Source organism: Rhinoderma darwinii, chromosome 9, assembly GCF_050947455.1.
Source record: "Rhinoderma darwinii isolate aRhiDar2 chromosome 9, aRhiDar2.hap1, whole genome shotgun sequence".
NCBI classification, from domain to species: domain Eukaryota; kingdom Metazoa; phylum Chordata; class Amphibia; order Anura; family Rhinodermatidae; genus Rhinoderma; species Rhinoderma darwinii.
In genome coordinates this window covers 11817202-11829229 of record NC_134695.1, presented here as the reverse complement: position 1 = coordinate 11829229, position 12028 = coordinate 11817202, and the positions used below count along the sequence as shown (strand labels likewise).

The 12028-nt window shown below is 45.6% G+C and overlaps 1 protein-coding gene across 2 annotated transcripts in view; it reads right to left on the bottom strand.

Annotated features, from left to right (window-relative positions):
* PLCB3 (phospholipase C beta 3) overlaps nt 1-4118 on the bottom strand; it is a 227733-nt gene extending 223615 nt beyond the window's left edge. Inside the window, exons 1-2 of one of the 2 annotated variants that reach the window (XM_075837265.1) lie at nt 4040-4118; nt 3733-3833 (exon numbers count right to left, since the gene is read on the bottom strand). In XM_075837265.1, the coding sequence (XP_075693380.1) occupies nt 3733-3831 (99 nt within the window). In that variant the 5' untranslated portion in view covers nt 3832-3833; nt 4040-4118. Of the gene's footprint in view, nt 1-3732; nt 3911-4039 lie in introns of those variants that run through there. The other variant, XM_075837264.1, reaches the window with a different exon arrangement.
* Nucleotides 4119-12028: the final 7910 nt, after the last annotated feature.

Sequence of the window (12028 nt, the reverse complement as noted above, 5' to 3'; positions counted from 1 at the left end):
TGGAGTCTTTGAAGACGATGCACCCCATTATATTTCTGGGTGTCCTGTGGCGCTCCTATTTTACCTTATACACAGTTGAGTCACATTCTTATGACCACCAGCTAATATCCAGAGTAACCGCCGTGTGCAGCACAGACAGCAGCTAAACCGGCTGGAAGTGACTCAATAAGGTGGTGGTAGGTTGTATCAGGTATCTGGAGCCATGCTGACTGCAGTGTATCCCACATTTGCTGGAGGGTGCATGGGGGAAGATCCATAGAGCGAACAATATGATCGAGGCGGCCCCACCGATGCTCAGTTAGGTTCAAGTCTGGCAAATTAGGGGGCCAGGAAAGTACTTGGAAGTCTTGGTCTTGCTCTTCCAACCACTGTTGGACATTTCTAGCCGTGTGACATGTCGCATTGTGTTGCTGGAAGATTCCATCTGCCCCAGGGAAGACAACCAGCATGTATGGGTGGACGTGATCTGCAATGATGGATTTATACCTAAATCGGTTCATAATGCCTTCCACGTGGATGAGTGGGCCCAGAGTATGCCATGAAAAAATTCCCCAGACCATAACACTACCGCCACCAGCTTGTGTTCTTCCAGCAATGGTTGCAGGGTGTTTGTTCTATGATCTTTCTCGCCTGACACGCCAACGTCCATCCGTTTGATGAAGCAGAAAACGTGACTCATCGGAAAAAGCAACACTTTGCCAATAATCGGTGGTCCAATTCCAATACCACCCTGCAAATTGAAGCCTTTTTCTCCGATGCACACGTCTGGAAGCCCCCTGGTTGATTTTCAGTAAGCTGCTCCATTGTAGCGTGTCAATCGGCCCTCGCGCACCTTTGTAGCCGACGTTAACCTCTCACATCAATGGCACGTGATGCTGCACAGTTTTCACGTCGGTTATTCCCAATGGTGCCATTTGTCCACTGACTATACACTTTCCCCACAGCAGCACGCGGACAGTTCACAAACTGCGCTTTTTGAGAAATACTGCAACCTTTGGCCCGAAAGCCAATAATCATCCCTCTTTGCAACTCTTATAAATTGCCCCTTTTACCCATGGCAACAACGAGTGATATGTTTTCAGCCTATCGTACACCTTCTACGCGCTGCCGACGTCGAAAGTAGGAGGTGGTCATAATAATGTGACTCGAATGTATATTTTGAGGAAGACAACACAGTTCAAACATCACTCAGTGACAGGATTTATACATGGTAAGTCAGGGGTTAAATGCAACTCACTTCCTATCTGTTCTGCCAGTTTTAGTTATACTCCCTTATCATGGCTCGGTCTATGGAGTTTCCCATCAAGAGTCACATAAAGCACCCACTTATGTCAGGTTACCCCAGCGACCTAAACAATGGCATCTGCTCAGTCACATTTGCGTTCTGCTCCAAGCAGAACGAAAATAACGTCAGTGATGTATCCGATGCATGACTGACACCAACAGCGCCTGATGGGCCCCATTGACTATAAAGGAACCCGTGGGTTTCCGTCATGGCGTCTTGTCATTTTACCGGACAAAATAGCGCAGCATGATGCAATATTTTGTCCGGCACCTCCCTATATTGACAGCTCATCATGGTTTAATACCCTATATTACTACCAAGGCTTTCTCTATGGTTGGCGAAGTGCAGTGGCCGAGTTAAGCAGAGAACTATTGAAATTGCTACATCAAGAAGGAAAAGTTTTGGAATCGTGGAAATCACAGGATCGATAGACATGTCAATGATATGCAAATGATAAAACAATGGAAACAAAATATTCCAAACATCTTGATTTATTCAGTATCGAGTATGAGCACCACACGCACTTACACGCCCTGGCATGCTATTAATGAGGTCATTAACGGTTGTCTGAGGAATGTTATGCCACGCTGAACGCACTTGGGCACGCACATCTTTAAGATTGGCTGCTGGCAGCTCCCTTTGCAATTGCCGACCAATAACATCCTAGATGTGCTTGTGGGAAACAAGTCCGGAGACGCTGAAGGCCATGGTAGCATGTTTAGGCCACGAAGGAAGCTCAAAGTAGCTCGAGCGGCCTGGTGTTGACCTGTTGAAAAAATGGCTTCTGGGACACTTTGGAGTAATGGCCGTACCACTGGTTCCACGACCAAATTAATGTAACGCCGAGCTGCTAATGGATCCGGCTACCCTACATTATGCCACCCCACACCATAATCCAGGGAGTAGGACAGGTAGGATGTTCACTTGTGAAGGCCTCTTCATGGCGTTGCCCGTGTAATCTCTGGCTATTATTGCGTCCAAGACAAAAAATTTGACTCATCGCTAAAGTGGATAGACCTCCATTCCAGCCCCTATTGCCGTCTTGATGTGCACCATGATAGCCTTTGAGAGCGGTGGCGTGTGGTCAATGGAACACCTGTAGCTGCACATCTGGCTCGTAGACCAATGTCATGCAAACACTTTCTGATGGTTTGTGCCGACACTGGTTGCCACCCTAGGCTTGTGATGTGACCTCCAATTTCACTTGCAGTAGAGAATGGACCACTATGCACCATTCTTCCAATCAGACGATCTGTCCGCGCAAAGGTTCTTCTCCGCACACCTCTTGCTGTCATTCCCGTTTGTTGTCGTTCTTCCAAACTCCGGGACACTCAATGTTGAACAGTGCTGACATCTCGGCCTAGGTGGGTAGAGATTTGCCGGAGTGATAAACCAAGGTCTCTCAGTTCAAGGATTCTGTCCCTCTCAGTTTGTGACAAGTGGTGATAACTGGCACGACGACGAACAGGAGACATCGCACAATCATCCCACACCACTCATCCGATTTTTGAGGTTTCATGTGGCTAGAAAACTTTACTTTCAATCTGGCTTTTATGGCTCCCCCCCAAGGCCCCCACCCCCAGGCCACAGATTGGAGCTAGGCGATTGAAAATGTGATAATTTGCAGATGTTATCGACACCCGCTACTTCCTCGATTTGCATAACCCTACGGCTTGTCCTACTTGGTGTTGCAATTTCAATGCTGAGGAGCGTATATGCGATTGTACATACAGACCACGTAATTATGTGTGCACTCGTACATAGAGACCACATACATCAGTACATACAGGACACATGATTGTGCAGACTATATGCGATTGTACACAGGGCTCACATGCAATTGTATATAGTGGTCAAATATGTGATTGTACATTACGCTCACATGCGATTGTACATATCGACAACATGGCGTTGCACATACCGCTCACATGATCACATGACAGTTTGCATTTACATGGTATTTTCATATTAATCTATGGAGAAACAAAGTTGTGCAACTTTTTTAAATCTTACAAAACTTCCATCCAGTCAAGAAAAAAAAAATGACAAATGACATCATCACTGTCATACACTGCACATGGGCAACTCACTGCATGTCTATGGAATGCAACAGAACATAGGGCTGAACCAGGACAGTCATCTAGCCTGCGGCTGTCATGGCACGCTGGGAGTTGTAGTACAAAAGATGGAGAGTGACACTTCAGACCACTAGTAGAACACTACCCCTCCCCTCCAGCGGAACAACAAGTCCCAGCATGACCACACAAGTGGGATTCCCTATGTAAATGCCCGGCATCTCCCATCCTGTCACCACTGGGACTGAAGCAATAAACCGCACAGTTTTAACCACTTGTATCCCGGCAGTGCCCCAGTTTATACACATGCCCTGAGCAGTCAGCCAGTTCTGTGCCCCCTCCCTCCCGCAGCATGCACTTCTCCCCTCTCACCTCATCCCACTTGATAAACTTGCTGCCCCGCTGCAGAGTCTCCGGCACCCGGACTGGCTCCAGTTGGAGGGCATGTACTCCTGGCCGGGCCCCCGCCATGACTGCAAGGCAGAACGGGGATAAAAGTACGAGGACACAACGAGAGAAAAGCAGGGACTGAACTTGAGGGAGGGGAGGGGAGGAGAGAAAGTAGGAGGGAGAGAGAAGCGGAGACTCACAGGGGAGGGGACATACAAGGAAAGAGACCGGGGGGCGGGCAGCACGGGGTTAACAGTCAGGACACTGGCACGGGAGGGGGGCAAGAAACCTGAAGTACAGAGCGGCTGGCACACAGTCTGGGTGCTCCTGGAGATGTGACGTAAGGGGGGACATCCTGGGGCAGATGTTCGCTGGACTTCCTGTCAATAATCCAATTAAAGAAAAGTACAGTCAGCCATAAACCAGAGTGCCCCCATAATAAGAACCAGCCACAGTGCCCCCATAAGTGCCAACCACAGTGCCACATTAATAGTGCTAGCCCCAGTGCCCCTAATAAAATGCTTCTATTACTTCCCAGAGCCATAACTTTTTTATTTTTCCGTCGATGGAGCGCGGTGTGAGGGCTTATTTTTTTGTCGGGCGAACTTTAGTGTTTATTGGTACCATTTTTTGGTACTTACGGCTTTTTGATCACATTTTAATAAAATTTTTTGAGAGCTAAGGTGATTAAAAAAACAGCAACCCTGTGGGTTGAATAATGTTATATTAGAGTAGTTTGTACTTTTAACTTTTAGGCTGGGTTCACACGACCTATTTTCAGGCGTAAACGAGGTGTATTATGCCTCGATTTACGCCTGAAAATACGGCTCCAATATGTCGGCAAACATCTGCCCATTCATTTGAATGGGTTTGCCGACGTACTGTGCAGACGACCTGTAATTTACGCGTCGTCGTTTGACAGCTGTCAAACGACGAACGTAATTTGAGCCGTTCTTCATTGAAGTCAATGAAGAACAGCTCAAGATTACGGGCGTCAATGACGCCTCGCAAAATGTGAGGAGGAGCATTTACGTCTGAAACGAGGCAGCTGTTTTCTCCTGAAAACAGTCTGTAATTTCAGACGTAAAAGCCTCTCATCGTGTGCACATACCCTAACAGAAACAGCGATACCAATTATGTTTGCCTTTTATTTCTTTGCATGACTTTAGGGAAAAGGGGGGTTTTTGAACTTGTAATATTTTTTTGTACGTTACTTAAAATTATTAACTATTTAAAAAAAACGTTTATAGTCCTCCTAGGGATTGTAAGGGATTGTCCACATTTAGTGGAATTGTTGTGTTTTTTCCAACCGGAATCACAGTGATTCCGCTGCAAAAAAACGCAACTGAATTTAAAAAAACCCACTATACTTACCTAGGAGTCTGTGTTTCTTCCTCCAAGCTGGCCTCCAGGGATAACGCTGCATCGTGTGATCACGGCCTCAGATGCTACAATACACTTTTATACTTTTGTATTGCATTATATTGTGATTTTTACCGGCTCCTATTAAGCCCTGGCTATGACAGGGCTTAATAGCTGGCAGACCTGGTGGGATTTTAGAAAGGAGACCTGGGGGCCTTGAACACGATCGCAGGGGGGAGGGAGAAGGAGTGACAGAGAGGGCCCTCTCTTTCTAACAGCTTAGATGCCACTGTCGCTATTGGTGGGTTAAACAGCCGGGATCGGAGTTATTTCTGATCCCGGCCAATAGAGCGAGTTGTCAGCTGTAATACACCCGCAGCGTAGGGAGTTACTCAGCTACTGAGACCACTCCATACTTCTACCCCCGGCCATTGTGTACAGTCACGTTATTGGTCGTTAAGGGGTTAATAGTGCCAGCCTAAGTACTCCATAAATAGTGCCAGCCACAGTGCCCTTATGTATAGTGCCAGCCAGCATATTCGCCAGGAATGGGGAGATAAGCGGTTGGCTGACACCATGATGAACATTTAATGTACAAGGTCTGTCTTTCTTAATCATGCACAACAAGACCACAGCGCTGAATTTGGCCACAAGGAAGAGATGAAAAATAATATCCACGTGCTTAAAGGGGCTGTGCCAAGATAGACATTTATCTCCTATCCACGGTTTAGGTGATAAATGTCTTATCGCTGGAGGCCACACCACTGAGACCCCACCAATTAATAGAACAGAGTCCCGAGCTCCCCGATACTCTTCCCTGCTTCCCCCGCAGTGAGAAGTTTGAATGGAGCATTGGTCGAGCATGGGCCCTGCCTATGTCAGTCCCATAGACTTTGAATGGAGCAGCAGGCGTGTGCTCAACCGTCGCTCCATTCAATGTCCTCCTCACTGCGGTTGTGCAGTGAAAAGAACCAGGGACTTGGAACCCCCATTGTAGTGATCGGTAGGTGTACCAGCAATCAGACAATTATCACCTACCCTGTGGATAGGTTAAAAATGTCTATCTTGGCATAACCCATTTAATATACATGGCTACCGTACTTGTACCATTTTTAACTCTATATCCACCTTAAGAAGCTATCTGCAACAGTGTTTATAAGGATATGTTCACACACAGTAATCAATACATGTAGGGTAGGAACACACACAGCGTAAACACTGTGGATTTTCCGTAATAGATTTCATTGCGGAGAATCTGCAGCGTAATACAGTAGCAGCAGTGTGGGTGAGATTTGAACAAATCTAATCCCCACACAGCGGAAAAAATCAGTCGAAAAAAACACACATAAATTGACCTGCGTTGCGGTCTTTGACACCGCGGCATGACAATTTATTCTGCGGAATCGCTGCTCCTCTGTTGCGGGTTTTCCCCCATTGAATTGAATGGGGTGGTAAAACCCCAAACCCCAAAGTGGTATGTGTTGCGAGCGCAGCCCGGCCTCCTGGGATGACGTTTCATCCCATGTGACTACTGCAGCCAATCAAAGGCTGCAGCGGTCACATACACTACAGCATCACCACAGGAGGCCGGGCTGCGCTCAGGAGTGAAAGAGACGCGTCCCCATAACTAGGGGCGGGTACGTTTCAATCTTTTTTTTTAATTTTTATTGCTGCAGGATTTCCGCAGTGGACATGCCGCCCGAAAAACCACACCACAATTCGGTGCGGTTTTTCGGACTGAATTTTCTGTGGCTACCTGGGCAGATACGCTGTGTCGATTCATCCTTAGGGTATGTTCACACGAGGGCGTCCGTAACGGCTGAAATTACGGGGATGTTTCAGCCTGAAAACATCCCCGTAATTTCAGCCGTACCGGCATGTGCAGGCGCTTGAACGCCGCGTCCATTACGGCCGTAATTAGCGCTGCTATTCATTGGAGTCAATGAACAACGGCTCCAATTACGGCCAAAGAAGTGACAGGTCACTTCTTTGACGCGGGCGTCTATTTACGCGCCGTCATTTGACAGCGGCGCGTAAATTTCACCTCGTGTGAACAGACAAACGTCTGCCCATTGCTTTCAATGGGCAGATGTTTGTCAGCGCTATTGAGGCGCTATTTTCGGACGTAATTTGGGGCAAAAACGCCCGAATTACGTCCGTAAATAGGCCGTGTGAACATACCCTTATTACTCTGTGTTCCTACCCGTAAAAGGGGTTGCGTCCGCACCACATGCATAGATTTCTGTAAGCCCCGTTCAGAATAATAGGATAGTTGCAGAAATTTCTGAAACAAATCTGGCACATATAAAAATACCAAAAATGTGCTCCTTTATTTCTTGGGGAGAAAATCCAACCTGTTGGACACTTATTTCCCCCAACATTGGATGTTTGGCGACTATCTTGCAGACCCTACAGTACAATAGATTGACACAGTAGGAAGTGGCACCACAATTCTAATCATCAGCTGTTGACCTCATTCACACTTGTGCGTTTGCTTTATATTCTCGGTGCAGAATATGGAGCCATTATTGAGGGCCCACAGCTGATAATATGCGCACATACTGTGAGTTTTTCATTACTCAGCATGATCCATTGTGTATGAGGACTATGGGGCATTATACGTCACCCATACGGAACAGTACTGACTGCAATACGCTGCACAGTACAGTTTCCCATTGCGCTCCATAGTGCAAACCAAGAGGCCTAAAGCTAGTCCTGCATTAGGGATTTCAGACGGTCTTTTTCTCAACCATTCCATGGTTGGTCTGTGAAGGATGTTGCTCTGGAAGACAACGCTAAAAGTTAAAACAACAAATCGCCAATCAATCTCTGCTTGGATCTGTGGCCTAGCCTGGTCTTCCATTGATAGGATGCAGATCTGTCGTTTGCTATGAACGACTTTCCAGGAATGCACCAAATAATGACCAAGAAAAATCCAACAAGGCATAATAACTTTTCCACAGATATCTGTCTTTGGTCAGCACCTTTTCGGGACACGAGCGAGCATGACAGGCGTTGACCAAAGAGAGAAATCTGTGGAAAGTTGATCTGTCATGTTGGAATTTTTCGGTCGTTGTAGGGTGCAGTCCTTGAAGGCAGAAAGAACATGGTCTAAATTGGCCTGTAGGCTGGATTCACACACATCGTTTTTATATGGGCAGATGTTTGTAGACGTTCAGCCCCCGGAGCCAGAAACTGCATCAAAACTGCATGCGTGTGATCCTGGTCTTAGGCTGGATTCACACACAGCGTTTTTATATGTTTTCGCAGCCAGATGTTACGTTAGAGTATAATATGAGAATGTCTGTGAACACATCATTTTGGTTTGTGTTTTTTTTGCATCGGTTTTAGGCTCAGTGGCGCTTTTTTCAAAACGCAAAATGCTTTGGGTATGTAATTTTGTCTGTTGTCTTCCCCATAGGCTTTTCTATATGAATGGTAGAAAAATGGGAGAAAAGAAACGCATGTTTAAAATGTTGGAAAAATTAAAAAAAATGGCCCCAAAAAATTTGTTAAAATCACATGGAAAATGCTCAAATTCATGGAGTTTTTTTTACAAGCGTTGAAAACTCAGAAAAAACAGTGTTTGTGAGGAAGACCTTAAGCCCTGTTCACACGCTTAAAAAAAACGGCTGAAAATACAGACCTGTTTTCAAGGGAAAACAGGTCTTGATTTTCAGCCATTTTTAAAGCAACTAGCGTTTTTTGCAGCGCTTTTTAACGGCCGCTTTTGGAGCTGTTTTTCTATTGAGTCAATGAAAAATGGCTCAAGAAGTGACATGCACTTCTTTTTACGAGGTGTTTTATTACACAACCATTTTTAAAAACGGCCGCGTAAAAAACGCCACGTGGGAACGGAATGTGGTTTTGCCGATTGAAATCAATGTGCAGATGTTTGTAGATGTTCAGCCCCCGGAGCCAGAAACTGCATCAAAACTGCGTGTTTGTGATCCTGGTCTTAGGCTGGAATCACACATGCCGTTTTTGTTGCAGTTTTTTGTGTCAAAGAAATTAAGTGGATCCAAAAATTAGGAAAAATACAAAAGCAAGACTTATATATCTCCTCTCTTTTGTAACCACTCTTGTGTTTGTCTCGAAAAGTCCAACACTACATTTCTTAATCCAATCTAAGGCCAGGATCGCACATCTAGTTTTGGTGCAGTTTTTGGTTCAGTTTTTTTGAGCCAAAGCCAGAAGTGGATCCACTGGGAAGTAATGGTCTATAGAAAAGACTGATGCATCTCCTTTCCTTTGTGTCCACTACTGTATTTGTCAAAAAAAAACGGAACCCAAATTGCACCGAAAACTGCGTGTGTGATCCTGGCCTAAGGGAGCAGTCACACATGTCGTATTTGCCTTGTATTTCCACAGCATAAAAATTTTCTGCGGAAAACTATGATGTCAAATAGAAAAAATATTTTGCAACAGATTTCTCAATTTCTTGCATTGCGGAATATTTTTCCCATTGGCTTACATTGTAAAATACAAGGCAAATACGCCATGTGTGACTGCACCCTAAAGGCTGGGTTCACACACAGATTTGAGCCCCTAATCCAATCACTTACAGACAATAAAAGCTCCCTAAGGCCCCATGCACACGACCATGCTTTTGCGGGCCGCAATTCCCCCGAAAATCCACGGAAGAATTGTGGCCCCATTCATTTCTATGGGCCTATGCACACGACCGTGGTTTCCACGGACCGCAGAAAGAACGGACATGTCTTATTACGGCCGTGTTCTGCGGCCCAGGCTCATAGAAAATAATGGACGCGGCCATGTGCACGGCCCGCGATTTGCAGGCGGCTTGCGTGTGTGCACTCTGTGCACATGGCTACGGTCGTGTGCATGAGGCCTTAATGATCTGCTCTAAGGGTATGTTCACACTCTTAGCAAAAAATGTCTGAAAATACGGAGCTGTTTTCAAGGGAAAACAGCTCTTGATTTTCAGACGTTTTTAATCAAACTCGCGATTTTCGCAACCTTTTTTACGGACGTTTTTGGAGCTGTTTTTCTATAGAGTCAATGAAAAACTGCTCCAAAAAACGGCTCAAGAAGTGACATGCATTTCTTTTTCGCGGGCATTTTCTTACGCGGCCATTTTTCAAAACGGCCGCGTAAAAAAACGCCCCGTCGGAACAGAACGCCATTTTTCCCATTGAAATCAATGGGGAGATGTTTGGAGGCAATATGCTTCCGATTTTTAGGCCGTTTGCGGGCCGAATATAAGCCGTGTGAACATACCCTAAAAATCACCTATATGACTACAATTGCGTGTGAGATGTGATATTTAGGCAAAATTTTTCCTGTAAAAACTGTTACGTCCTAACAAAATATCCATGACTTTAGACAAAAAAGAACCAAAAAACAGCTTGAGAAAGGCCCATGCTGGGGCTGAAACGTTGCACTTTACCATATAGATGAATAAAAAATGTTTACATTTTTTTTGATACTATGATGTGGCGTGCTGCCTATTCTTTGAATTCCATGACTGTAGACAGCCGGCTCTGACCATCCGTCCAGATATTAATATTGGTTGAATTGGGGGGGGGGGGGGATCTATAAATATATATAAATCTAGGACCAGAGCAGCCCCCATGTTTGGTAAAACCCTTTTTTCACACCTTTCACTATAGAACGGGTACTGCTGGCACAACAGGGGTTGTGAAAAGGATTGCATAATCACATGGATCTCTGTGCCGTATCCAGCACTTCTGATTATGGCCATTAAACTTTAGTTGTACTGTCACTTTAAAAGAGAAACTTCACTGCAGTCCTTCACATAACTTTTTCCTCAATCTATTATTTCCCCCCAGGATCCGATCCTTCCTTTCTCTAATTTCCGTACTGCGCCCCCTCCTCCTTCCTGAACCATAACCGTGACACCTGTCTTTACAGAAGAGATGCGGGGAGTAGCCTGTCCTGTCACATTCCTCACATGCGAGTGTTTTACCTCTTCACCCCCCCAGGTAACTGCTTCCTCACACACCATGCCCCTTCTCCCTTATAACCATGCCAGTGCTGGCTGGCCCTGTCCCAAATCATCTGCTCTCAGGCCAGGTATGAGGGGGGAGATGTAGGAGGATCCGGCCCTGGAGATTGTCAGAGACTTGCCGGGAGGGGAGGTTACTCCACCTACTTGATTTTGGCCCAAAGATCTGTGATTGAGATATGCAGAGGACTCTTGAATACAATATGGAGAGGTATCTACACTGGCTGAGCTTGCTCGCTCTTGAGAAATCGGTAGGAAGTGTCACTGAATTTTACAAAGTTTACGCCAGTATTACGTTATAAAAAACTGCGGATCACCTGAGGTTTATGAAGTATTATTGGAATTATACACTTCATACATATGGATCTTCAGTCTTTACCTACATTTGCAGGAGTGTATAAGGGCACGTCTGAAATTTTCCACTGCAAATTCGCAGGGAATAGAGAACGAATCTGCAGCAAAATTAGCATATTTGAGGGTTCATCTAGGCAAGGTGGATTTAGCAGCGGGCCTGCAGTAGATTTCAACTTTTGTATTGCAAAGGCTGAAATCTGCAACGAAAATCCGCTGCTCCTCCGCAACAGACTGTGCATGCCTTGGAAGGTAAATTCCACACTGCAGGCTATATTTCGCACAGTTGTTTTCCACAACGTCTGCACTAAGTTACCTAAAAAGCTCTGGAAACCAAAGGGTCGAAATATCTGCTGTGGATTTTCATTCCGGCCTGTCCGCAGTGGAATTCCGTACGCAGCAAATCCGCCACGTCTGAACGTGCTCCAAAGTCCCTGTATCATGGAAGGTTACCTAGCCGCAGACAGGAGGATTTCATCAAAGTAACACAATATTATTTTATCTGTCTAGTTATTCAGTGATAAATCTCCCGTTGCCATATCACTTCATGGATAGTCAGAGTTGTCCTTCCGGATT